Here is a 27605-nt window from a genome sequence, read left to right as displayed (position 1 = left end):
TCCTCATTCCCTTCAAAAATCACTCCATACTTTCGCGACTCTCCTGGGCTCTCATTGTTAGCAACAACGTCTGCCAGAATTTCGTGCCAAAAAGGACACCATCTGGCCTCTCTCATTTTTCCCTTCATCTTCGGAAACGAGATATTTTGGCAACCCAGCTGCTTGAATATTCTATGACTTTGCTCTGCCTGTATGTTCTTAACCTCCTGCATTTCCCAGTCTCCTGGTTCATTCCAGCTTCCATGCCTCCTGGATCTCGGTAGCTCCTGCCAGCCTTTCCAGACCTTGCAGGCCAGGGTGGGTGCTCTGTGTCTGCATTCCCCACTGTCCCGTCTACACCTTGATGAATATCAGCCTGTGTGACCGCCTTTCTCACCCACTGAGAACCTGGCCCCATGTTTCACTTCGCTTCACCACCCAGCACTCAGGCTGGTAAACCAATAAGACACAGTCTGTGTTTGTTGAGTCAGTGCAGGAATGATTTCACTGGCTTACAATGTCTTGCAAGACATAAGAAGTTACAAAGGGGTTTCAGGCAACCACCTTTCCCATGGTTCAGGTCCCTGTTCCTCTCCAGTTCTATAGGCTTCTTCTAGAAAGCTCTCCCCAGTGCTTAAGCCTCGAAGGTACAGTTAGGAGAGAACAATAGTTATGAACTTAGTCTATCCAAGGAACTTTAGTTTCAAAAGCTGAGCACCTCCCAGCTCAGGGAGTCCCTTGGCCGCCAGGGAAACAAATATATAAACAGTACAAACAAGGCCAAACGAAACACACTCGGAAAGGAGGGTGGGGAAGGAAATGGAGGTCAAGCGAGGCTTCCCACAGCTCTCTGGGCTGTTCCCAGGCCAGGTCTGCAGGATGGCACCGTGACAGGCAGGCACAGCTCGGCTTCCTGCGAGTACCTCTTCCAGGAGGGTGGTTTTCTCCTGCAGTTTGGCCTCGTAAAACTCAGTCAGCTCCTCCAGGGCCTGGCTCTTGGTCTCTTCGTTATCCCGAAGCTGTTTCTCATACTCTTCCTGCATCCTCTGGGACTTGAGCTGCAACTCCTGGTACTTCTCATATTCTAGAAGCAACTTTTGGTTGTTGTAACATTCTGGAGAGAAGCAAGGAAGGTTATTTCAGGAGGGACAGTAGCATCAGCCTCAGGGACACCCAGGGGAGCCTTGGGTGCTTTTCCAGCCTTGGGCCCCCTTCCAGCACCAGCTAGAGCTTCTGCCTCCACAGGCGAGATACAAATGCACACCTGTCTTCCTCACGGGCCCCCCATGCCATCGTCTTGTCTGGCAGCCCGATTTCCTCCCTTCACCAACTAGGCAGAAAAGTTTCCAGGAAAGTGCAGAGGGGTATTTGGGGGGTTCAGGGCCAAGAAGAATGCCCTGAGTGTGCAAAACGGGTACTAGTACCCCCATTTTATGGAAGAGTAAACTAAGGCTTGGTGAGCTTAGGTGATTCCCTAGAGCACCCAGCAAGTCCAGGTGAATCTGGGACCCAAGGCAGCCTATCAGGCTCCAAACCCACACTTTTCCTATCTCCTACTGGCATGCAGTAGGTGTTTAATTTGTGTTTAATCAATGAGTAAATACACAGGAGCAAAAACCATGGTGAGTTCCAGGGGATAAATGTAGGCTGTTTATAGGCTGGGGCTTCTGCTGAATCTGGAGGACTCTCAGACTTTGCTCCCAGTCAACTGCCCTCTGCCCAGTGGCCTCCACTGATGGCCTCACCCAAGTCCTGCAGTTCCCGGCTCTGTTTTTCCAGGAGGTCGTCCATGCGTTCACGATGGAGTGCATCCTGCTCTTCTTTTTCTGTTCTTAAAACCTAAGACACAGAGTAAAATGTTCTCATTTCTACACATCTGCTGAAAGCACCACCATGAGAAGCACCAATTGTACAAGTGAGAGCCTCCTTCACTCACAAACATTTCCCAAGCCCTTACTTTGCACCGAGCACTGTTCTACAAGCAACATGCAAGCTATCACTTTTATTTGCATTATATTCTGCTCTGAAAGTTCTATACTATCTCTATTTAGATCCTTCTACGAAATGAATCTTGTCGATGATGAGTTCAGTTTTGGACATGCACCAAATGGATTTTTGGGTGGAAAAGGTAAGGATTGATTTGAATTCTCTGTTGTCAGCACATTGCTCTCAAGGAAATCCTTGGCTATGTTAATGTATCAGCTTCTAAGAAAGTTTTCTTTAATGGAGCAGGAAAGCTCCTTGCAGGAAGGGGAGGTATTTAACTTTGTGCTCAGATTACAGAAGGCACCAATGTTTGTTGATTAAATGAATGAAATAATAAAATTAACTGCCAGGGTGTTTTTAGACCCATGGAGATAACATAAAAGAACAAATATGACTTGAGCAAAAAACTGGCTGTTCTGGTGAAGGGCCAGGCAGATTTGTACAGAACAGAGAAATCATTCTGGGAGAGTCTTGGACCATCTTTAACTACAGGAAGCCCATTTAGACTATTTTTTTTAAAATTAATAATTAATTATTTTATTTTTTGGCTGCGTTGGGTCTTCGTTGCTGCGTGCAGGCTTTCTCTAGTTGCGACAAGCGGGGGTTACTCTTTGCGGTGCGTGGGCTTCTCATTGTGGTGGCTTCTCTTTGTTGCAGAGCACGGGCTCTAGGCACACAGGCTTCAGTAGCTGTGGCATGCGGGCTCCGTAGCTGTGGCTCGCGGGCTCTAGAGCGCAGGCTCAGTAGTTGTGGCACACGGGCTTAGTTGCTCCGCGGCATGTGGGATCTTCCCGGACCAGGGCTCAAACCCGTGTCCCCTGCATTGGCAGGCGGATTCTCAACCACTGCACCACCAAGGAAGCCAATTTAGACTAATTTTATTTAACCTACTGACAATTCTGAGGTCAATATTCTGCTAGCTCTTCTCTTTCCATACTTTGTTTTTCTTGTTACTTTTCATTTTGCTTTTAAATAAGTTTCTCTTGACCACAAAGGTAATATATTCTCATGGTGGAGAATTTGGAAATTATAGAAAAGCATAAAGAACCAAATTTAAACTATCCACAACCCCAACTTTCAGAGATAATCACACTGTTAGCTATTTTCTTAAAAATTGTTCTATGTGTATTTATTTTACATCATTAATAGCATTCACTATAGAGAGTTCTATATTCTGCTTTTTTTCCCCACTTAGCACTTTGTTGTAAGCATTTCGGATGTTATCAACTATGCTTTAAAATCGCATATTATCATATGTTTTATTGTTTGAGCGTGTGCCAGTTGTCTTGAGTGAGCAGGAAATTTCTTGTTATTTGCTGTTGTTGGTTCAACAGACCTGGTTTTTTGTTTTCAAGGACTCCATTTCCTGGAGGAACCTGTCTGTTAGCTCCTTAACCTTCTCAGAATAGTTCATATCCTTTAGTCGGAGTTGATACTCATTCTCCATTTTTAATTCTTCCACACGAGTCTTCAGCTCCAACATAACCTGAACCTTTGGGAGAAGGACACGGAATCAACAACAATCACAGTGCGGGTGAATCAGACTATTTAAACCCGTGGCCTTGAGCTCTCTGAGACCTACAGCTCTGCTCAGCCTCCAACGCACGTGTCATCTTTCTGCACAAGACACACAGACCAGACACTAAGAGAAATATGAGCTTCTTCCTCTACCCTCAAAACGCGTAATCAGTGAGCTCCACTGTGCAACAGGCAGTATGCTAATAACTCACATCTCCTTCAACTATGCTTAGATGTCACCTCAGTGAGGTCTACACAGACCACATGATTTAATCCTGCTTCCTTCCTCTTCCCATTCCCGGCACCTCTGACTCCCCCCACCCCCTTACTCTGTTCTACTTTTTTTATTATTCCCGTAAACCTTGGCACTTTTAAATGTTACGTATTATTTTATGGTCTTTTGTTTTCATCCCCCACTAGAATTTAATCTCCAAGAAGGCTGAGATCTTTGTTGGTTTTGTATGCTTATGTACCTCAAGTACCTAGAACGGTGCCGAACACAGAGTAGGCACTCGAAAAATATTTGTTGAATCATGATTCCTGCCCCCATGGAACTTACAGTCTACTGAGACAGCCAAGGAGACATAACATTACCAACTGTGATAAGTGCCCAAAGCCAGGGAGTGTGCACGCAGGCTAGGGTAGAGAAGGACTGAAGGCGGATGCATTGGTTGGGGGGGGGTCTGCATAGTTCAGGTGGGGGATGGTAAGGGCCTGACCAGAGGTGGGGAGCAGAGAAGAAGGGAAAGATTCCAGAGAAAGACTCCAGAGAAAGAGATTTTAGGGAACGTGGTGCCTGATGGGTTGTGGGGTGAAGTGAGAGGACTGTGGATGGAGACCGTCTCCCCGGCCCAGACCATTCCCTGAGGGTTGCATTGGCCTGTCTTGCTTCACTGCTTTATCCTGGGAGCCCAGCACAGGACCGGCACTAAACAAATATGTATCGGATGAATACATGGCCCTGGGGGCCCGCCGCGGACGAGTGGGACACATTTTGGTGGGAATGACCTGGTTCTGACAGGTTGCATTGGAGGCACCTGCTCATTGCCCTTCTCCATCCTTCTCCACGTTGCTGCTACAGAGCAGTCTCTTCAGACACAAATCTACTGAGTCATCCCCTAACTTAGATCATCAGTGGGGCCTTAGGAACCATTCCCAAAGTCTGAAACATGGTGTCAAAGGCCCCTCACTATCTCTGTTTCACCTGCAACGCTTCTCTCCGGCACCCCCTCTACTCTCCAGCCCCGCCAGCTGGCAGCAGCCTCCCCAGAGCATCCCCCCTCGTCCGTTTGCACCCGCTCATTCCTCGGGGTGGAAGGCCCTTTCCAACTTGTTCTGGAGGCTCCATTCAAGGCTCACTTCCTCTGGCACCAGCTGGCCTGGGTCAGGGTCCCTTCCCCGTGTTCCCACAGCACAGTTCCTTCATAACACTCATTACACACTTGGTTCCCTTTTAAAATTTTACCTATACCTCTTCCCATGATATAAGCTCCAGGACCATCTATGTCTTTCATTCCGTAATCCCAGACCTAGCACAGTGTCTGGTACATAGCACATCTCTCTGCAAATACTAGTTAGGTGCATGAATAAATGAATGACTGAATGAGTGGGTAAATCACGATAGTTACATAGAATGTCATAGAATGTAAAGAAAAAGAGAGAGCTGGGAATTCTGGGCAATGTGGCTTTTAAGGCCAGTTGAAGGAAGAGCCAGGAAGGGAGGTGGGGAGGAACAGTCAGAGAGGCACACAGGCAATGATGTGGTGTGGTCTCCTGGAGCCCGAGAGAGAAGGGAATTTCAAGAAGTGAGCGGAACATACACTAGTCACTTCCAGCTTGGCAGCCGTGCTGTCAGGCCTAGCTGGGGGCTGGGGGCTGAGGTCAGGAGTCAGCCCAGACACCTCAGGCTTTTGGTGCAGTCTGGTGTCTCCTACTTGGTGTCTTCCCCTCCCCTCGGGGAAGAAGAGAAAAAACAGAGAAGAAGGAAGAGGAGGAGACACATTTGCCTGCCTGCAGAAGGTCAGACTCCTAACTCTCACAGGCTCTCCCTCAGCCTTTCCTCCCACTTCCCTTTCCTGCAGAAACTTCCAGGGAGCTCTAGGAGGGCTCTTCAGCAATCGCCAGGGGCCTATCATCCTGCTCTGGGGCCACTGTGGCATTGTGGTCCCGTTGGTTTCGCTTGTCTCTGTCTCTCACTTGACTGTGAGTTTCCTGATCACAGGGCCCATCCTGTCCTCTCCCACATGCATCCACAGTGACCAGCACACAGTAGGTACTCAGTGAATGCGCTTTAAACTCTGGATGAACAGCAGTGAGCTCGCAGCTGTGCACCCTCTGCAAGCCCCGTGAGGTTACCACCCATTCGGTTTCTCCCTAGGTGAGCGCAGCCCTCAGAGCGCTCAAAACACATCTTAACGGACTGTTAGCCGCATCAACAGGAGGGAAGGCGCTCCGAGGTCATGATTAGGAGAGTGGGCTCCAGATGAAATCTGGATTGGAACTCTGGGCCTACTCGTAATTAGCTCAGTGACTTTGGACACGTCACCCAACCTCTCCAAAAACATTTTTTGAAACGTGGGGAAACAACAGTATCTTCTCTATAGAGATATTGGGAGATTTAAATGAGAAAATACTTATAAAGTAATTAGCACAGTGTCTGCTTCATGGCTAACCTAAAAAAAAGCTGGTGATTGGTTATTAGTACTGTTATTGTTTTATTATTGAGAGGAGTGGGTTTCAGGACTGTTTTATAAATATCTTTGTTTTTTTTTTAAAGAAGGTTCCAGATACCAGCAGTTATTAAGTTTCACAGATACAACTGGAATATACAAGGTTGTCACTTTAATTTTGTAAATATTTATCGGAAATATTTATGTAAATATTTATTTACGCCTAGCACGAGCTGGAAACTGTTGGTCATACAAGCGAATTACATGTCATGGTTCCTGCCCTCAAAGAGTAGGAGAGGAAAGATAGGTCACAGGCTAGAAGTAGAGCTCAGTGTAAGTCAAGGCGATCACGTGGCAGAAGGACAGGTGGGGGTGGGGAGGACACAGAATGCAGCAGCGGTGGCGTGGGCGAGCATGTACAGGGAGCTGTGGGGGTCTGTGCTGGGCACAGGGGAAGCCGGGCTAGAGAAGGGCTCTGTGCCAGTCCCAGGACTTTGGATGCAGCCTGGTATGGAATTTCCATGTCCCTCTTCACTAGATCCAATTCTTACCTTCTCTTCCATGTCCGTCTTTGTAACCAGCACCTCTTCAGCAAAGCCCACCTCCCTCTCTCGCTTGATTCCCCGACCATCCTTATCAAAGACCTTCCAGGTGAACAGGCAGCCATCCTCGGCGACGCTCAGCAGGAACTGGTCATCAAAGGTGAGCGACATCTGAGGTGAAAGAGCGCAGACGGGAGGCTTTCGCAGGCCGTGGAGAGCAGGACTGAGCCAGCTGTTGTGCGAGCCCTCCCTCCATGCCTGGGTACAGCCTCCTGGGGAGGAAGACTCTATCTTAGAAAAGAAGTGAGACAAGAACCCTCACGGGCTTCTGGGAACGAATAAAAGAATAAGACTATGTATATGTTCTCTGTGGATTTGGAATCTTTAGAGTCAATTATTATGTACACTATATAAGAACTCTCAAAACTCAGCAGTAAAAAAAACCAATAATCCAACTAGAAAGTGGGCAAAAGACACAGAGACATTTCACTGGAGAAGTTATACAAATGGCAAATAAGCACATGAAAAGATGTTCAACATGATTAGCCATTAGGGAAATGTGAATTAAGACTATGATGAGATGTCACTATACACCTATTAGAACAGCTAAAATAAAAAATAGTGATGATACCAAATGCTGGCAATGATGCAGAGAAACTGGATCTCTCATGCATTGCTGGTAGGAATGGAAAACAGCTTGGTAGTTTCTTAAAAAACTAAATAAACACACTTGTAATATATGATCCAGCAATAGTATTCCTTCGCATTTACCCCAGAGAAATGAAAACATGTCAGCATAAAAGCCAGTACATAATTGTTCATAGCAGTTTTATTTGTAATAACCCAAAACTGGGGAAAAAAAAATCAAATATCCCACAAGAGGTAGATGGTTAAACAAATCATGGTACATCCTTACCATGGAATTCTACTCAGCAAAACTGGAATAAAGTATTGATACATGAAATAACTTGCATGGAGCTCAAGGGTATTATGCTGAGTGAAGAAAGCTCCCCTCAAATGGTCACATACTGTATGATTATTTATATAAAATTCTCAAGATGTCAAAATTATAGAAATGGAAAGCAAATTAGTGGTTGCTGAGGACGAGGCATGGTGTTGGGTGACTATGAAGGGTGGCATGAGGGAGATGCTGTGGTGCAGGAATAGTTCTGTGTCTTGCGTGCAGTGGTGGTTACACCATTTATGCATCTATGTGAAAAAATGATACAGAACCCCACACATAATGTACCAGTGTCAGTTTTCTGGTCTGACATTGTACAGTAGTTACATTAGATGTAACTATTGGGGGAAACTGGGTGAAGGGCACACAGGATCTTGATGCTATCTTTCAGATTTCCTACGAATCTATAATTACTTCAAAATAAAAAGTGAAAAGTAAAGAATCAACTATGGAAACTGTCCTCTCACGATCACCAATATGTGTCAAGAACCTTAAAAATGGCAACGCTCCTTCCCTCAGGATTCGCTCTCTGCCTAGGCATTTAGCCTTAGAAGATAATCAGAGATGCTCAGAGAAATCTATAGGCTAGGATATTCATGAGTTCATGATAATTTAAATGCCCAGTTGTAAGAGAAGAGTTAAATAAGTTATGTTCCATCATTGTGACAGGATATTTGAATAGCTACTAAAATCATGCTTTTGAGGAATATTTAATCATACAAAAAATGCTTACAAGAGCATCAATTTAAAAAAAGCAGCCTACAAGAGCATACATACAGTATGGTCTTAATTTATCTAAAGCATATGCACAAAAAAATAGAAGAAAATGCATCACTATATTAATGATAATGTTATTATGAAGATTTTTATTCCTAAAATAAACATGTATTGCTTTTATAATCATAAAAGTAAACATCTTATCCACAGAACTTAGTAGCTCTGAAGCAAAAGGGGGGAATTTGTGAGAGTAATTTACTTTGGACCCAAGACTCAGATTCAGTACAGGACTGTTCCAGTTTATAATGAAAAAGCCTTTCCTAGTAAAGATGGTGTCTGCAGGCAAGCCAGTATAGAGTTTGGGACATAATTAAAAACCTCAGGTGTTGGTATTGTTCAGTTGGGGATAAGAGAGGCGAGGAGGGAGAGAGAACACATTTCCCAGTGCCTGTTCTTCAGGAGCCCATGTATACATAGACACTGCTTTTTTTACAAGGGGGAACGGAAGGACAATTTACAAATGCGTGCTCATGCTATGACCCCCAGGGACGGGCGGGGGCTCATCTCCCGGGCCATGACTCCTTTTAGTCCAGAGCGACTCTGTGGAGGACGAGGAGAGCTGTGAGCCTTCAGTAGCCAACACTCAGCAGCTGGGACATGAGGGCACTGGCCTGTAAAGGACAGCTGTGGTCGGGGGGCCTATAACATCTCTCGAATGGCCCATAATTATGCGAAATATTATGATGAACAATCTTGTACCTCAATCTTTAGGTGCATCTCTGATTACCTCCTAGAACAAATTCCTGGGAGTAGTTTAAACAAAGAGTATTAAGAGCCAATAAAGGTTTATTGAGCATTTGGCTGGATGAATAAATAAAGGGAGAGAAAAGATGCTGGGAGATTGAAGGGATGAAGGTGGTATGTGGAGGGCAGGACCAGGTGGATCTATCGAGAGCTGGATCTGGGACTGGGCCCTAGGGGAGACGGTTGCCCCCACCTTGGTGATAGGACCGCAATGGGCCTGGTACTCGTTGAATTCTTTCTGCAGAGGCAGCGGGTACTTCATCGCACGAATGGTTCCCACTGAGGTGCCCACAAACATCATGCGCCCGGAATGGGAGATGACGATGGCTGTGTAGGTGACGTCAAATGCTGACATCTCTCGAAGGACCTAGAACACAGCCAGCTCTGTTCAGATTGAGGGGCTGAGCCGTGTACCCACTGTCCCCATGTCATTCTCCTCCTTGCTTCTAATAGCAACATTAGGACAAGTTTTGGATTTAAAAATGTGTTTTTTCCATTTCTTTTAGCATCTGGCATACCGTCCAGCACATAAGGGGCACAAACTAAATATTTCTTGGCTGCTTGACCGATGAGTAAGCAGCTCTAGGAGTTAGGAATAATACTAAAAAAGGGAAACTTTCATAAAGCATGTGCCAAGCAGTGTTCTATGGCTTTTACAGGTTGTAACTCATCCAATCCTCACAAAAACCCTTTAAAGATGGTGAAACAGTCACAGAGATACTAGGTAAGTTGCCTCAACTCAACCACCTCCTAGGTGGCAGTCAGGCTCCCAAGACTATGCTCTTGACTGCTATTCTAACCATGTATCTCAAACTAAGAATGGGATGTGGGTCCTAAGTTTATTTAGCAAACATTTATTAATGTCCATTATATAAACAAAAAACTATTCTATCAGGGAATTCATTCATTCCTTTGCTCTTTCATTCACTCATCAACCCACCCACCCATCTAGCCACCAAATATTTACTGAATGTTTGCTGTGGGCCATGCATTGTGCTAGCTAGTAGGGATACCAAGAGGTGTGAACCATGGCCCTGCCCTAAAGGAGCTTTGTTCTGGTGCAGCACTGTGGAAGCCACCACAGAGTCAGGACCAAGCTACTTGGGGGCACACTGGAGAGACACCCTACTCTCAGCTGGGCTTGTGGAGAAGGACACAGCCACATTTGCAGGAAGTGTCTTTGCTGAGCTCTTCTCTCCTCCCTCAACTATTTGGAGCCAACGTGCTAATTCTAAAATTTCAGAGTAGTTTGGGGATTTCCAAACAAATATGGTAGCAAGCTTAGGTGGTAGCAATAACTAGAGTTCTGTTTTTACCCCACCAAAGCAGGTGCAGATCAAGGGTTAGAGCACAGTTTAGAGATGCTGCTGACCTCCATCCCTGGAGGGTAGGAGAGAAGTTACAGACAGCAAGCAAAGTAGAAATGGAAAAGGGCCCCACAATTTAACCCAGTCAGTTGGACGCTGGGCAGGAAATTCCAGGAGTAACAATTACTGAGCTGATCCTATAGGAATGAGGAGCCAGGTGTTATCCCATGAAGAAGGGATGCTGTTCTCACAGGCCCCCTTTCCATCCCTTTCTGCTGTAAACACAGGAGGCTTCTGTGTTTCTTCTTCTGCAGATCAGGGCAGCAGCCCAGAGGAGGGACAGGTGCAGACTTACTGAAGAATCTGCTATCTCCTTGAGAGTCTGGTCTGATCCAACAGCAAAGATGATTTTGCCATCAGGGGAGATGGTAACACAGTTGTAGCTGCAGGACTTGAGCACACATTCTGTCTCTCTCTTTCCTGTGGACAGATTCCATTCATATATAGCACCATCTGTGCCACAAGAAATCAGTTTGCTGTCATCTGTATTCCACGCAACTGAACGAATCTATGGGGGATGAAGACATACCCAGTTAGGAGTGTACACACACACACACACACACACACACACACACACACACACGCCTCTCATGGAAAGGAGGATAACTTCTTATGTGTTCCACTAGACTGAGGCAGAATGTCCTTTCCTGGTACATGCCCTTCAGTAAACACTAATCATAGCTTTGTGGGAAAGTTAACATTCTATTTTCTCAGATGCTTGCAAAATACTGAAGATGAAACATTCCCATTTCCATTTCACTTTATGAGTGTAAAGACGGAATCATAATAGCTCCTCTAATGCTACAATCAATCATTGCTATGTTTTACAAAAACTTTTTATTTTGAAATAATTATCAGGGAGTTGCACAAATTGCACAGAGAGAGGGTTCTTCCAGATGGCAGAGTAAGTACCTCAGCTGACCTACCCCCCACACAATAAGGTAACTGTTAAAAATGATAAAGACAGTTATTTAAAGTCTTTGGAAATTGTCCTTAGGGCATGCAGCAAATGTAGAAACATTTGTTCAGGAAAATCTCCTCAATCTCAGTAGGAACAGAGACTGTGCAGGAGAAAAAAAAGATTTCTCAGAATTAGTTCAGCCAAGTTACTAAACAAAACAACCAAATAAAAACATTCTAGCCTTTTCCCCTTTTCATATTTGTAACTCCTTTCTCCAATAGAGAGAGACTGGCTCCCATGAACTCCAATACGTTAATGGATTCTCTCAATCTCCTTATAAGTAACAAACCTGCTGACCCACTGGTTACCTCTTTGGTTGTTCCCATGACTACAGTCCTGTCAGCCACATCTCAGTCCTAGCTCTACCTAGCCATGTCTCAGTCCCAGCTCTACCTCTTAAATTGCATTTTCTAATTGTTTTCCACTATCATGTAAAAATGCACTTAAATATAGTTATCTTATTTCCAACAATATTCTTAGATTCACTAATTTTAATAGTTTATCTGCAAATTCTCTGAATTTGCAGCATACCCGATTATGTCTGTGGTGATAGTTTTATTTCATCTCGTCCAACCTTCATGCCTTTTATTCTGCTATGGCCTGAACGTCTGTGTCTCTCGCTACCTCCTCACCCCAAAATTCATATGTTGAAATCCTGACCCCCAAAGATGATGGTATTAGGAGCTGGGGCTTTCGGGAGGTGATTAGGTCCTGAGTGCTTCCCTCATGAGCCCTTATAAAAGAGGCTCCAGAGAGCTAGCTCACCCGTTCCACCATGTGAGGATACAAGAACTCTGCAACCAGGAAGAGGGCCCTCTCCTGACCATGCTGGCACCTTGATCTTGGACTTCCCACACTCCAAACTGTGAGGAAAATTTTCTGTTGTTTATAAGCTATCCAGTCTGTGCTATTTTGTTATGGCAGCCCCATGGACTAATGCATATTTCATTTCCTTGCCTTATTGCACTGGATAGGACTCAGTACAAGGCTAACAGAAGGCATCATGTTTTGTCCTCTATCTCAGAGGGAATGCTTTCATAATTTCATAATCAAGCATGCTGTTTGTTGTAGGTTTTCTGTGTCTTTTTTTTTCTCCAGGCCGCACCTCTATTTTTTTTTAATATTTATTTATTTATTTGGTTGCACTGGGTCTTAGTTGTGGCAGGCAGGCTCCTTAGTTGCAGCACGTGGGCTCTTTGGTTGTGGCAGGCAGGCTCCTTAGTTGTGGCCTGCAGGCTCCTTAGTTGTGGCTCATGAACTCTTAGTTGCGGCACGCATGTGGGATCTAGTTCCCTGACCAGGGATCGAACCCAGGCCCCCTGCATTGGGAACACAGAGTATTACCCACTGCGCCACAAGGCAAGTCCCTGTAAATGTCTTATATAAGATATTTAGGGACTTCCCTGGTGGTCCAGTGGTTGAGAATCTGCCTTTCAATGCAGGGGACACGGCTCGAGCCCCGGTCAGGGAACTAATATCCCACATGCCGCAGGGCAAAAAGCCTGCGCTCTCTAGAGCCCGTGTGCCACAACTAGGGAGCCTGTGCGCCGCTACTGAGCCCGTGAACTCTGGAGCCCACGCGCCACAACTAGAGAGAAGCCCGCATGCTGCAACGAAGATCCCACGTGCCACAGCTAAAGACCCGGTGCAGCCAAATAAATAAATAAAATATTTTTTAAAAGTACCTAAAATTTTTTTATAACAAAATAAGTTCCCCATTATTTTTAGTTTGTTTTTTAAAATCATGAATGCATGTTAATGGTATAGATTTTTATTATATCTGGATTTATAGAGATAAGCATATGCTTTTTTATCCTTACTATGTTAATGTGGTATTCACTAATTGATTTCAAAATCTAAAATAACCTTGCATTCCTGGAATAAATCAACATGGTCATGCTGTATTATCCTTTTAATATATTGCTTGATTGGTTTGATAATAATTTATGTAGGACTTTTTATGTTCATACAAAAGACTGGCTTATCATTTTCCTTTCTTGTGATGTCTTTGACAGGTATCACAATTATGCTGACCTCCTAGAACAATTTTGGAAGTATTTGCTTTTTTTTTTTTTTTTTTAATTCTCTAGAAGAGTTTTTTCAAGATTAGTGTCATGTTTTCCTTAAAATTTGATATACTTCTTCAGTGATAGTTTTCTTTGTCAGAAGGTTTTAAATTACAGATTCAATTTTTCTAGGAATTTGTCAGTTCGTCTATGTATTCACATTTATTTGCATAAAGTTGTTCATAATATCCTCTTATGATCTTTTTAAATGTCTATAGGACCTGTAGTGATATCCCCTTTTCATTCCTCACATTGGTTACTTATATCTTCTCTCTTTTTCTTCCCTTAATCAGTTATGCTAAAGGTTTGTTCATTTTGTGTTTTCAAAAAATCAAGTTTTGTCATGTACCACAATGTTCATTGCAGCTCTATTTACAATAGTCAGGACATGGAAGCAACCTAAGTGTCCATTGACAGATGAATGGATAAAGAAGATGTGGCACATATATACAATGGAATATTACTCAGCCATAAAAAGAAACAAAATTGAGTTATTTGTAGTGAGGTAGATGGACCTAGAGTCTGTCATACAGAGTGAAGTAAGTCAGAAAGAGAAAAACAAATACCGTATGCTAACACATATATATGGAATCTAAAAAAAAAAAAAAAAAGGGTCTGAAGAACGCAGGGGCAGGACAGGAATAAAGAGGCAGACACAGAGAATGGACTTGAGGACATGGGGAGGGGGAAGGGTAAGCTGGGAAGAAGTGAGAGTGGCATGGACATACATATACTACCAAATGTAAAACAGATAGCTAGTGGGAAGCACCTGCATAGCACAGGGAGATCAGCTCAGTGCTCTGTGACCACCTAGAGGGGTGGGATAGGGAGGGTGGGAGGGGAGACGCAAGAGGGAGGGGATATGGGGATGTATGTATATGTATAGCTGATTCACTTTGTTATACAGCAGAAACTAACACACCATTGTAAAGCAATTATACTCCAATAAAGATGTAAAAAAAATAAAAATTAAAAAAAAATCAAGTTTTGGCTTTGATGATCTTCTATTGTGTGAATGTTCTCTGTTTCATTAACTCCTGCTCTTATCCTTATGACGTCCTTTCTTTTGTTGTCTTTGAATTAATTTGCTGTTCTATTTCTAATTTATTGAGCTGGATGGTTATATCACTGATTTTCATCTTTTTCACTTTTCCAATACATGTATTTAATGTTATAAATTTCCCTGTATGCATGGCTTTAGCTGCATGCTCCATTTATATTTTCTTTTGTTTTTGTTTTTTCTTGCAGTATTACACATGTAAGCCTAACATATATCCCTGGTTGGAGACAAGTGTTATAAATTCTTGTAAAGTGATGAAACATGGCTGCTCTCCTGGGTTGGTGAGGTAGGGCCTCCTATGGGGGTGTGCATGGTCCTGGAAAGAGCATCACATTCACCTGGTGTGCTTTCCTCTGCATCTCCGCAGTCACACTGCTGAAGCTGAGGAAGCGCAGCAACTCCCAGTACTGCTTGTGCTTAACAGCACTTTTGCTTATGACCTGTTAATTGCTAAACTCAGTGGTCACTTTTTAGTATTCACATCCCACTCTCTGACATTTAATACCACTGACTACTTTATCCTTTTGGAAACCAGTTCCCTGGCTTCTTTGATACAATTCCTCGATTCCAGGTTCTCTTTGTACTTCATTTGCAGTCTCTCTCTTCTTTACCAGTCCCTTAAATGTTGGTCACTCATCTCCTGCCCAAGATCTCAGATTCTGCATGAGCCCTTGGTGATCTAATCTATGCTTCTGACTTCTACTGACTACCACCTACTCCCCTGAATTGGAATTTTTAGCCTTGACTTCTTTCTGACCTCTGCACTAATATATCACACTCCTGGACACATCAAACATAACGTGTCCAAAATGGAGCTTAATATCTTTTTTCTCTCTGTCCCTACTACTAAAGCCATGGTTTAGTTCCTAGCTCCTCTTTCACCCTCATTTCCTAGCTGATCTCCTTCACTCCAACTTCCCTCCCCTCTAATCCATCCTCAACACTGTTTGGAGAATTATCTTTCTGATACCATTACTTCCTTTCTTAAATCCTTCCAATTGTTTCTCATCACCTACAGACTAATGTTCAATTCCTTGGCATGGCATACACACTCCGTGGTGCAGCAAACTTCTCCAGCTCCTCCTTCTATCACTCCTTAAATGTGCCCTATAAACCACAAACCATCATCCTATTCTATACTCCCATTCCTTCATCTACAACACATCCTGCTGCTTAGAATGCTTTTCTTTTCCCATTGCTTGTTCTCTCCAAATTCATCTGCTGACTTCTTACCCTTTCAATCTTTAGTCTCTCCCTTTTCTGCATGCTCCATATCTACTTTATCTTCAGGAACTACTGGTTTTACTTTCTAAATATCTTTTGAATCCATCCACTTCTTCTATTGGTACCACCTCCATCCTGGTCTAAAATACTAATCATTTATCATGTAGATAACAATCTCCTTACCATTTCCACCCTCGTCCTTTTCAATACAATCTTTATTCTGCAGCCAAAGTAATCTTTTAAAATGCAAATATGGTCATATCATTTCTTGTCCTAAAAGTCTTCAATGATTTCATGGAACAAGAAGGATAACGTATAAAATCCTTAAAAGGCCTACAAGTTTCCATGAACAAGGTTCCATAAACTTGGGTTGCTGCTAACCTCACCAATCTCAGTTTCATTCCTGATACCTATGCTTCAGCCTCACAGATGGTTCCTCCTATACCCTTAGAAATCTCCCATCTCAGGGTCTTTGTTTATTTATTTATTTTTGGCTGCTTTGAGTCTTTGTTGCTGCACATTGGCTTTTCTCTGGTTGCAGTGAGAGGAGGCTACTCTTGGTTGCGGTGCGTGGGATTCTCATTGTGGTGGCTTCTCTTGCTGCAGAGCATGGGCTCTAGGCACACAGGCTCAGTAGTTGTGGTGTGCGGGCTTCAGTAGTTGTGGCACGTGGGCTCAGTAGTTGTGGCTCATGGGCTCAGTAGTTGTGGCTCACGGCCTGTAGAGCACAGGCTCAGTAGCTGTGGCACACGGGCTTAGTTGCTCTGCGGCATTTGGGATCTTCCTGGACCAGGGCTTGAACCCGTGTCTCCTGCATTGGCAGGCGGATTCTTAACCACTGTGCCACCAGGGAAGCCCAGGGTCTTTGGATCTCTATCTGCAATGATTTTCCCCACCAGCTCTGTCTGATTAATTCCGACCCACTCCTTAGGACCAAGCCTTTGTGAACATCCCAATTTCCCTCATCATGCCCACTCCTCATCACTTCCTCTCATAACAACCCATATTTTTCTTTCACTGAGTTTACTACAGTTAGTACTTAAATCTGTCTGTGCATTTGTTTTATTGTCATTTCCCCCAACTAGACAGGGACCTTCAAGGGAAAGGAGTCACTTCTCTTTTGTTCACTTATACCCCATTGGCTAGCATGATGCTTGGCTCTGTGTCCTTGTTTCCTTGGACACTGTTCACTCACTTACCTTCCCTGTGTGTCCTTTCAGATTCGAGACGTTCTCCAGGCTGGTGGTGGAAAAAATGTGAATCACATTCCCATTGACTGCAGCAAACAGGTGACCTCCGTTGCTAAAGCAACACTACCAGGAAATACAGGAAGAGAGCAAGAATGAAAGACAGAGTAGTCTATCTGGAGGTTACAGTTGAGTTCAGGGTGAAACCATGCGTAGGACTGGGAATCAGGGGAAGGTGCAAATAGGACTGAGAAGTGGCTGACATCTTCACTTTCACTATTCCTGTAGCTCATATTGGCCAAGATGCTGACGCTACCACGTGCACGAATCATGAAGGTGCTTGGATCAGAGAATAGAACCCTCATTTTGTCTGCAGAAGAAGTTTCAGAACAGGGGAGCAATTCCTCAAATCACTGTCTTGATTCCACAAGTCACTTCAGGGGGCAATCTGATGGGCTATTGTCTCTCCCTGTTGCTAATTTTCCCTGGCTCCTCCCAATCGCCAAACTCGCCTTCCCAGCTGTGACTCTGATTCTGTGATAACTTTCTTTTTAATGCTTTAAAAAAAAATTACTCCACAGTCACAGAGAGAACTGATCACAGGTGGGATCTCATATGGTTTGGTTCAGTGATATATTTTGGTGGGCATAAAAGAAAGAGGATAGAACCAACATACTCAATAAGTTTGGTGGGAGAATTGGATTTCTTTTTAAGCCACCAGAATTCTCTAAGACAGTCTTTGGTCCTACCTCCCCAGTTGTGCTAGTTCTTGATATTTCAACTCTGGCTTTCCAAGAAACTAGACCTTTATATCCAGCAGTTCTTACCTCTTTGCACCCTCTGACAGAATATTCTTTGAAAGAACGTATATCATCAATGAGTAGATTCATAAGGCGTAGTTTGTCAGCAAACCCTACTACAATGTAGTGTCCAGATGGGTGAAGGCTGATTGTATAAGCTTCTTCTTGGTATTCCTTAAATAGTTCCAGGGTGCTGTGAAAAAGATAAATTATTGAATATAAGTCTAGCCCACTGAGTCCCTCAAGTCCTCCATTGTATCTGGTACATATTTTTATCCTAGCGTTTGAGATACTTTATTACTTGCAATTATTGGTGCCTCTTTTTCTAGATTTTGGTTACTTGGGGATAGTGTCCAGCAATGAGTATGGCAAGTAGGGGGACTGAATATGGGGTTGTCTAGAGATGTGGAAGGCACAGCTCCATTTAGATTTCCAAATCAGAAGTATTGCACAATTTTTTTTTCTAGCAGCCCCAGCAGCTATATACAAGAGCAAAGAAGTTACATTATGGGGCCAATCTAGGCTGGAGAGTCTCAAGGAAGCTATGCCAGGAGGAAAAAATCACTGGGAGCCGAAGGTGGTTGGGGCAGTGATCTGGATTCAAAGGGCAAATCAATGGTCTGGAGAGCTCCGTGGGACAAAAAGCAGGTCTAGTGGGGGTGAGGGGATAGGAAAGCTAGAAGGACACAGGAGGTACGTAAGGATGGGAGATATTGGGATGTTTCTTTATGTCCCTCGTGCCAAGCATAGTGTCTGGCACGTAGCAAGTACTGAATAAAGTACAAAGTGATTTTCTAGCTCATGCAGGAGTGAATAGTAAAGAGAATAAGGTAGCTTGACTGACTTGATTAAAAAAAAAAGTTTTCCAACTGAAAGCTTCTAAGTAATTAAAATTTCAAACCTCTAATTAAAATAATTCGCATGGAAAATTTAACAACTGAAATCGTGCATATCACAGTAGCAAAGCCTTTCATTCCTTACTTTGATTCGTAATTCCAGATGCGAACAGACCGATCCACAGAGCAGGTGGCAATGAGGGGTTTGCGGATGCAAGTAGCTAGACCAGTGATGGACGCTGAGTGTAGCGGGTACATCAGATACTCAAAGTGGGCAGTCTTCCCCTGGAGAAATCATACAGAATGAGATCAGGCAGAGGAAGCAAAGGCTGGTTATGCACTCCAGCTCTCATTACTACTTATGGATGTTAATTAGCCCAGATGCACAAAAATCAGGCTGTGGGCAAACTGCTTTAACATTATGCATATTTTCCTATACCATTATTATTTTAAAACATCATCTTAATGGAAATAAAATATTTTATTCTATGAATATACCAGAATTTAATTTATCTATCCTTCTACTATAGGAATATTTAAGTGGTCTCTGATTTTTGTTAGTTAGGGGTAACACTAGACTAAATATTCTTGCATGTAAGTCTGTGTTCCTCTCTGATTACTTCCTTAGGTACTGTAGGGTAAATGCCTGACATTAAGCTTTTGAGTCTCAAGGCATCTATTTCAAAGGACATCCATCTTGAATAAACATATTGCCAGTTGTATGACACAGCTACCAGCCAAATAACCTGCCAAGGAATTAAGTCGTCCCCACCCTTGAAGACCCCTTTTGTAGAAAGTCCTGGATAACTTAAATAACTGACTTCTTGAGTGACCCCACTTTTCTCTTCCTGTGCCCTAATTCCCACTCTCATGGCTAAATGACCATTAAATAAATAAATAGTGAACTCGCAAAACCCTAGACACCCCACTTTCAAACCCTAATAAAGGCAGAGCCCCAGGTCCACCTCTCTCTTTACCCATGGCCTCACTGTGTGGCCCTTGGGCTTGCTCTGTACCCTCCAGGACCTGTGAGTAAGAAATCTTGTTCCTCAAAGTTCCCTGATGGTTTTTGATGAAGTACATCCTACAGTCACAATAAGAACCAAAGGGCCAGTCAGGCCACAGCATTGGCCCTGGTGGGGGAAGTGCATGTGGGACCTTTGCTAGGAGTAATACAGCCCCCAGGGAGTGCCTCCGGCATTCCTAGCTGAAGGCATCACCACTAACAGGTTGGGACCCACACAACAGATGTATTTCTAGAAGTGGAATACAGGGCAAAACGGTGTGAATGATTTTCAAAATCTTCATGAGAACTCCCAAATTTCTCTGCAGAGAGACTATGTTACTCCACCAGCAGCAGCAAGGAGAGTTGGGTGAATGATTTTAAGTTAAAATGTATCCTATTGCACTGCTCGTGTAGATTCCAGGGGTCTGTCATCAGAGACATTACACCTGGGACACCGGAATGAGGAGTGATGACTGGGGAATTTAATGAGGTGTACACACTTTGTTCACAAGCCAAGGCAAAGGCTGAGCTGGCAATCCCCTCAAATCCAGACGCTTCCCGTCTCTACTATGTCAGAAAGAGGTGCTGGGCTGGGGTTGGGGTAGGCACAGATTATTCCCGTTCTTCTCCATCTGCTTCCCCTTCTTTCTCCAATATCTTCAATCTCGCTGTCTCTACTAGCACATTTCTACTAGTTTTTTTTTTTTTCCCCCTGAAGGATGAGCAAGAACTAATGTGGGGAAGGGGACAGTATAAGAGTGCCCCAGGCAGAGGTAGGAGCATACTGAAGCCTTTTGGCAGAGGGAACATGCAGACTCATGGTGATCAGAAAGGCCAGTCCTATCAGGTGGAATGGTGGGATGGGGCTGCGGAGGGCAGCCTGGGCCAGACATTGCCCAGCCCTGTGCACCTAGTTCAGTTCTTCTCAGAGCACCAGGAGGGAGGCCACTGAAGGATCGCAGCTGTGATGACGGTGGAGGTGGTGGAGGATGTGTATTTTGCGATAACCACGTCTGGGATTTGAAAAGATCACTCTGGCAGCCAAACAGAATGTAATTCAGGGGCTGGAGGGCAGAGTGTACATGCAGAGACAGGCAGGAAACTTTTCCAGCCTGGGAGAGAGAGTGGAAACTCGCAGAGAGAGGTCCCACTCTCTGGTCTAGTTCTCTCCTCCCCACGCAGCCTTCCTTCTGAGAGGCCCTGCCCACCAGCAGGGAGAGACGCTCTAGGCAATGAGCTCACCCCTCTACACAGAGAAAGTGGACAGACTGGGGATCCAGCCATCAAATTAGTCCTTTCTGAGTCCTTGTGAATGAGGCGCCCCCAGGTGAAATGATAAAAATGTCTTAGTTTGGGGTATACAACATACTGATATACTTATCAGTATACTTATCATACTTATATATTAGCTGACAAGCTTTTAAGTACACTCAAATCTCTGTTATGTTAAAACAAAAGCAATTCTCTCTTTTCTGCCATGTCTCTGCACCTCATTCTATGAGGCCAGTATTACCTGGATACCAGAAGCAGATAAAGGCATCACAAGAAAACTACAGAGCAACATCCATTATGAATGTAATTTATTTTGAATTTTATTTTATTTACTTTTTTATACAGCAGGTTCTTATTAGTTATCCATTTTATACATATTAGTGTATACATGTCAATCCCAATCTCCCAATTCATCCCACCCCCCCCACCCCCCCCACCCCCCCCACCATTTTCCCCCCTTGGTGTCCATATGTTTGTTCTCTACATCTGTGTCTCAATTTCTGCCCTGCAAACCGGTTCACCTGTACCATTTTTCTAGGTTCCACATATATGTGTTAATATACGATATTTGTTCTTCTCTTTCTGATTTACTTCACTCTGTATGACAGTCTCTAGATCCATCCACGTCTCTACAAATGACCCAATTTCGTTCCTTTTTATGGCTGAGTAATAGTCCATTGTATATATGTACCACATCTTCTTTATCCATTCGTCTATCGATGGGCATTTAGGTTGCTTCCATGTCCTGGCTATTGTAAACACTGCTGCAATGAACATTGGTGTGCATGTGTCTTTTTGAATTATGGTGTTATCTGGGTATATGCCCAGTAGTGGGATTGCTGGGTCATATGGTAATTCTATTTTTAGTTTTTTAAGGAACCTCCATACTGTTCTCCATAGTGGCTGTATCAATTTACATTCCCACCAACAGTGCAAGAGGGTTCCCTGTTCTCCACACCCTCTCCAGCATTTGTTGTTTGTAGATTTCCTGATGATGCCCTCTCTGGTGTGAGGTGATACCTCACTGTAGTTTTGATTTGCATTTCTCTAATAATTAGTGATGTTGAGCATCTTTTCATGTGCTTCTCTGTCACCTGTATGTCTTCTTTGGAGAAATGTCTATTTAGGTCTTTTGCCCATTTTTGGATTGGGTTGTTTGTTTTTTTAATATTGAGCTGCATGAGCTGTTTATATGTTTTGGAGATTAATCCTTTGTCCATTGACTCGTTGGCAAATATTTTCTCCCATTCTGAGGGTTGTCTTTTCGTCTTGTTTGTAGTTTCCTTTGCTGTGCAAAAACTTTTAAGTTTCATTAGGTCCCATTTGTTTATTTTTGTTTTTACTTCCATTACTCGAGGAGGTGGATCAAAAAAGACCTTGCTGTGATTTATGTCAAAGAGTGTTCTTCCTATGTTTTCCTAGAAAAGTTTTATATGTCCGGTCTTACATTTAGGTCTCTAATCCATTTTGAGTTTATTTTGTGTATGGTGTTAGGGAGTGTTCTAATTTCATTCTTTTACATGTAGCTGTCCAGTTTTCCCAGCACCATTTATTGAAGACACTGTCCTTTCTCCATTGTATATCCTCGCCTCCTTTGTCATAGATTAGTTGACCATACGTGCATGGGTTTATCTCTGGGCTTTCTATCCTGTTCCATTGATCTATATTTCTGTTTTTGTGCCAATACCATATTATCTTGATTACTGTAGCTTTGTAGTATAGTCTGAAGTCAGGGAGTCTGATTCCTCCAGCTCCGCTTTTTTCCCTCAAGACCGCTTTGGCTATTCAGGGTCTTTTGTGTCTCCATACAAATTTTAAGATTTTTTGTTCTAGTTCTATAAAAAATGCCATTGGTAATTTGATAGGGATTGCATTGAATCTTTAGATTGATTTGGGTAGTATAGTCATTTTCACAATATTGACTCTTCCAATCCAAGAACATGGTATATCTCTCCATCTGTTTGTATCATCTTTAATTTCTGTCATCAGTGTCTTATAGTTTTCTGCATACAGGTCTTTTGTCTCCCTAGATAGGTTTATTCCTAGGTATTTTATCCTTTTTGTTGCAATGGTAAATGGGAGTGTTTCCTTAATTTCTCTTTCAGATTTTTCATCATTAGTGTATAGGAATGCAAGAGATTTCTGTGCATTAATTTTGTATCCTACAACTTTACCAAATTCATTGATTAGCTCCAGTAGTTTTCTGGTGGCATCTTTAGGATTCTCTATGTATAGTATCATGCCATCTGCAAACAGTGACAGTTGTACTTCTTTTCCAATTTGTATTCCTTTCATTTCTTTTTCTTCTCTGATTGCCATGGCTAGTACTACCAAAACTATGTTGAATAATAGTGGTGAGAGTGGACATCCTTGTCTTGTTCCTGATCTTAGAGGAAATGCTTTCAGTTTTTCACCATTGAGAATGATGTTTGCTGTGGGTTTGTCATATATGGCCTTTATTATGTTGAGGTAGGTTCCCTCTATGCCCACTTTCTGGAGAGTTTTTTATCATAACTGGGTGTTGAATTTTGTCAAAAGCTTTTTCTGCATCTATTGAGATGATCATACGGTTTTTATTCTTCAATTTGTTAATATGGTATATCACATTGATTGATTTGCGTATATTGAAGAATCCTTGCATCCCTGGGATAAATCCCACTTGATCATGGTGTATGATCCTTTTAATGTGTTGTTGGATCCCGTTTGCTAGTATTTTGTTGAGGATTTTTGCATCTATGTTCATCAGTGATATTGGTCTGTAATTTTCTTTTTTTGTAGTATCTTTGTCTGGTTTTGGTATCAGGGTGATGGTGGCCTCATAGAATGAGTTTGGGAGTATTCCTTCCTCTGCAATTTTTTGGAAGAGTTTGAGAAGGATGGGTGTTAGCTCTTCTCTAAATGTTTGATAGAATTCACCTGTGAAGCCATCTGGTCCTGAACTTTTTCTTGTTGGAAGATTTTTAATCACAGTTTCAATTTCATTACTTGTGATTGGTCTGTTCATATTTTCTGTTTCTTCCTGGTTCAGTCTCAGAAGGTTATACCTTTCTAAGAATTTGTCCATTTCTTGCAGGTTGTCCATTTTATTGGCATAGAGTTGCTTGTAGTAGTCTCTTAGGATGCATTGTATTTCTATGGTGTCTGTTGTAACTTCTCCTTTTTCATTTCTAATTTTATTGATTTGAGTCCTCTCCCTCTTTTTCTTGATGAGTCTGGCTAATGGCTTATAAATTTTGTTTATCTTCTCAAAAAACCAACTTTTAGTTTTATTGATCTTTGCTATTGTTTTCTTTGTTTCGATTTCATTTACTTCTGCTCTGATCTTTATGATTTCTTTCCTTCTACTAACTTTGGGTTTTGTTTGTTCTTCTTTCTCTAGTTCCTTTAGGTGTAAGGTTAGATTGTTTATTTGAGATGTTTGTTGTATCTTGAGGTAGGATTGTATTGCTATAAACCTCCCTCTTAGAACTGCTTTTGCTGCATCCCATAGGTTTTGGATCGTCGTGTTTTCATTGTCATTTGTCTCTAGGTATTTTTTGATTTCCTCTTTGATTTCTTCAGTGATCTCTTGGTTATTTAGTAACATATTGTTTAGCCTCCATGTGTTTGTGTTTTTTACGTTTTTTCCTCTGTAATTGATTTCTAATCTCATAGCGTTGTGGTCAGAAAAGATGCTTGATATGATTTCAATTTTCTTAAATTTACTGAGGCTTGATTTGTGACCCAAGATGTGACCTACCCTGGAGAATGTTCCATTCGCACTTGAGAAGAAAGTGTAATCTGCTATTTTTGGAAGGAATGTCTTATAAATATCAATTACATCTCTCTGGTCCGTTGTGTCATTTAAAGCTTGTGTTTCCTTATTAACTTTCTGTCTGGATGATCTGTCCATTGGGGCAAGTGAGGCATTAAAAGTCCCCCACTATTATTGTGTTACTGTCAATTTCTTCTTTTATAGCTGTTAGCAGTTGCCTTATGTATTGAGGTGCTCCTATGTTGGGTGCATATATATTTATAATAGTTATATCTTCTTCTTGGATTGATTCCTTCATCATTATGTAGTGTCCTTCCTTGTGTCTTGTAACATTCTTTATTCGAAAGTCTATTTTTTCTGATATGAGTATTGCTACTCCAGCTTTCTTTTGATTTCCATTTGTATGGAATATCTTTTTCCATCCCCTCAGTTTCAGTCTGTGTGTGTCCCTAGGTCTGAAGTGCATCTCTTGTAGACAGCATATATATGGGTCTTGTTTTCGTATCCATTCAGCAAGCCTGTGTCTTTTGGTTGGAGCATTTAATCCATACACGTTTAAGGTAATTATTGATATGTATGTTCCTAATACCATTTTCTTAATTGTTTTGGGTTTGTTTTTGTAGGTCCTTTTCTTCTCTTGTGTTTCCCACTTAGAGAAGTTCCTTTAGCATTTGTTGTAGAGCTGGTTTGGTGGTGCTGAATTCTCTTAGCTTTTGCTTGTCTGTAAAGGTTTTGATTTCTCCATAGAATCTGAATGAGATCCTTGCCAGGTAGAGTAGTCTTGGTTGTAGGTTCTTCCCTTTCATCACTTTAAATATGTCCTGCCACCCCCTCCTGGCTTGTAGAGTTTCTGCTGAGAAATCACCTGTTAACCTTATGGGAGTTCCCTTGTATGTTATTTGTCATTTTTCCCTGGCTGCTTTCAATAATTTTTCTTTCTCTTTAATTTTTGCCAACTTGATTACTATGTGTCTCGGTGTGTTTCTCCTTGGGTTTATCCTGTATGGGACTCTCTGGGCTTCCTGGACTTGGGTGGCTATTTCCTTTCCCATGTTAGGGAAGTTTTTAACTATAATCTCTTCAAATATTTTCTCGGGTCCTTTCTCTCTCTCTTCTCCTTCTGGGACCTCTATAATGTGAATGTTGTTGCCTTTAATGTCCCAGAGGTCTCCTAGGCTGTCTTCATTTCTTTTCATTCTTTTTTCTTTATTCTGTTCAGCAGCAGTGAATTCCACCATTCTGTCTTCCAGGTCACTTATCCATTCTTCTGCCTCAGTTATTCTGCTATTGATTCCTTCTAGTGTAGTTTTCATTTCAGTTATTGTATTGTTCATCTCTGTTTGTTTGTTCTTTAATTCTTCTAGGTCTTTGTTAAACATTTCTTGCATCTTCTCGATCTTTGCCTCTGTTCTTTTTCCAAGGTCCTGGATCATCTTCACTATCATTATTCTGAATTCTTTTTCTGGAAGGTTGCCTATCTCCACTTCATTTAGTTGTTTTTCTGGGGTTTTATCTTGTTCCTTCATCTGGTACATAGCTCCCTGCCTTTTCATCTTGTCTATCTTTCTGTGAATGTGGTTTTTGTTCCACAGGCTGCAGGACTGTAGGTCTTCTTGCTTCTGCTGTCCGCCTTCTGGTGGATAAGGCTATCTCAGAGGATTGTGCAAGTTTCTTCATGGAAGGGACTGGTGGTAGGTAGAGCTGGCTGTTGCTCTAGTGGGCAGAGCTCAGTAAAACTTTAATCCACTTGTCTGCTGATGGGTGGGGCTGGGTTCCCTCCCTGTTGGTTGTTTGGCCTGAGGCAACCCAACACTGGAGCCTACCCAGGCTCTTTGGTGGGGCTAATGGCTACTCTGGGAGGGCTCACACCAAGGAGTACTTCTGAGAACTTCTGCTGCCAGTGTCCTTGTCCTCACGGTGAGACACAGCCACCCCCCGCCTCTGCAGGAGACCCTCCAACACTAGCAGGTAGGTCTGATTCAGTCTCCTGTGGGGTCACTGCTCCTTCCCGTGGGTTCCGATGCACACACTACTTTGTGTGTGCCCTCCAAGAGTGGAGTCTCTGTTTCCCCCAGTCCTGTTGAAGTCCTGCAATCAAATCCCCTAGGCTTCAAAGTCTGATTCTCTAGGAATTCCTCCTCCCGTTGCCGGACCCCCAGGTTGGGAAGCCTGACGTGGGGCTCAGAACCTTCACTCCAGTGGGTGGACTTCTGTGGTATAAGTGTTCTCCAGTTTGTGAGTCACCCACCCAGCAGTTATGGGATTTGATCTTATTGTGATTGCACCCCTCCTACCATCTCATTGCGGCTTCTCCTTTGTCTTTGGATGTGGGGTATCTTTTTTGGTGAGTTCCAGTGTCTTCCTGCTGATGATTGTTCAGCAGTTAGTTGTGATTCTGGTGCTCTTGCAAGAGGGAGTGAGTGTAATTTAAAAATCAGATAAGAACAAATGTTGGCAAAAATAGAAATGAGAACACTCGTACACAGCTGATAGGAATATAAATGGTGCAGCACCTTGGAAGCACCTTGGAAAACTATCTGGCAGTTCCTTAAATGTTTAAATATTGAGTTACTACATGACCCAGGAATTCCACTCCTAGGTATACACCCAGAAGGATAGAAACATATGTCTACAGAAAAACTTGTACACAGATGTTTATAGCAGCAGTATTTATAATATCTAAAAGGTAGAAACAGCCCAAATGTTCATCAACTGATGATTAGACCAACAAAAGTGGTACAGCCATGCAATGGAATATTATTTGGCCATGAAAAGGAATGGAGTACAAGGGACTTCCCTGGTGGTCCAGTGGTAAAGAATCTGCCTTCCAATGCAGGGTACGCAGGTTCAATCCCTGATTGGGGACCTAGGATCCCACATGCTGTGAGGCAACTAA

At 42.8% G+C, this 27605-nt stretch overlaps 1 protein-coding gene across 1 annotated transcript in view; it reads right to left on the bottom strand.

Moving 5' to 3' along the window:
- The window catches only part of CFAP57 (cilia and flagella associated protein 57), a 76939-nt gene that overhangs the window by 32397 nt on the left and 16937 nt on the right, over nt 1-27605 (bottom strand). The window contains exons 6-14 of the mRNA XM_036823838.1: nt 18823-18962; nt 17869-18034; nt 17054-17167; nt 10839-11051; nt 9370-9543; nt 6704-6865; nt 3302-3457; nt 1725-1818; nt 903-1093 (exon numbers count right to left, since the gene is read on the bottom strand). Coding sequence (XP_036679733.1) covers nt 903-1093; nt 1725-1818; nt 3302-3457; nt 6704-6865; nt 9370-9543; nt 10839-11051; nt 17054-17167; nt 17869-18034; nt 18823-18962 — 1410 coding nt within the window. The remainder of the gene's footprint in view (nt 1-902; nt 1094-1724; nt 1819-3301; nt 3458-6703; nt 6866-9369; nt 9544-10838; nt 11052-17053; nt 17168-17868; nt 18035-18822; nt 18963-27605) is intronic.

Source organism: Balaenoptera musculus, chromosome 1 (assembly GCF_009873245.2).
Source record: "Balaenoptera musculus isolate JJ_BM4_2016_0621 chromosome 1, mBalMus1.pri.v3, whole genome shotgun sequence".
NCBI classification, from domain to species: Eukaryota; Metazoa; Chordata; class Mammalia; order Artiodactyla; family Balaenopteridae; genus Balaenoptera; species Balaenoptera musculus.
This window is presented reverse-complemented; position numbering and strand designations above follow the sequence as displayed.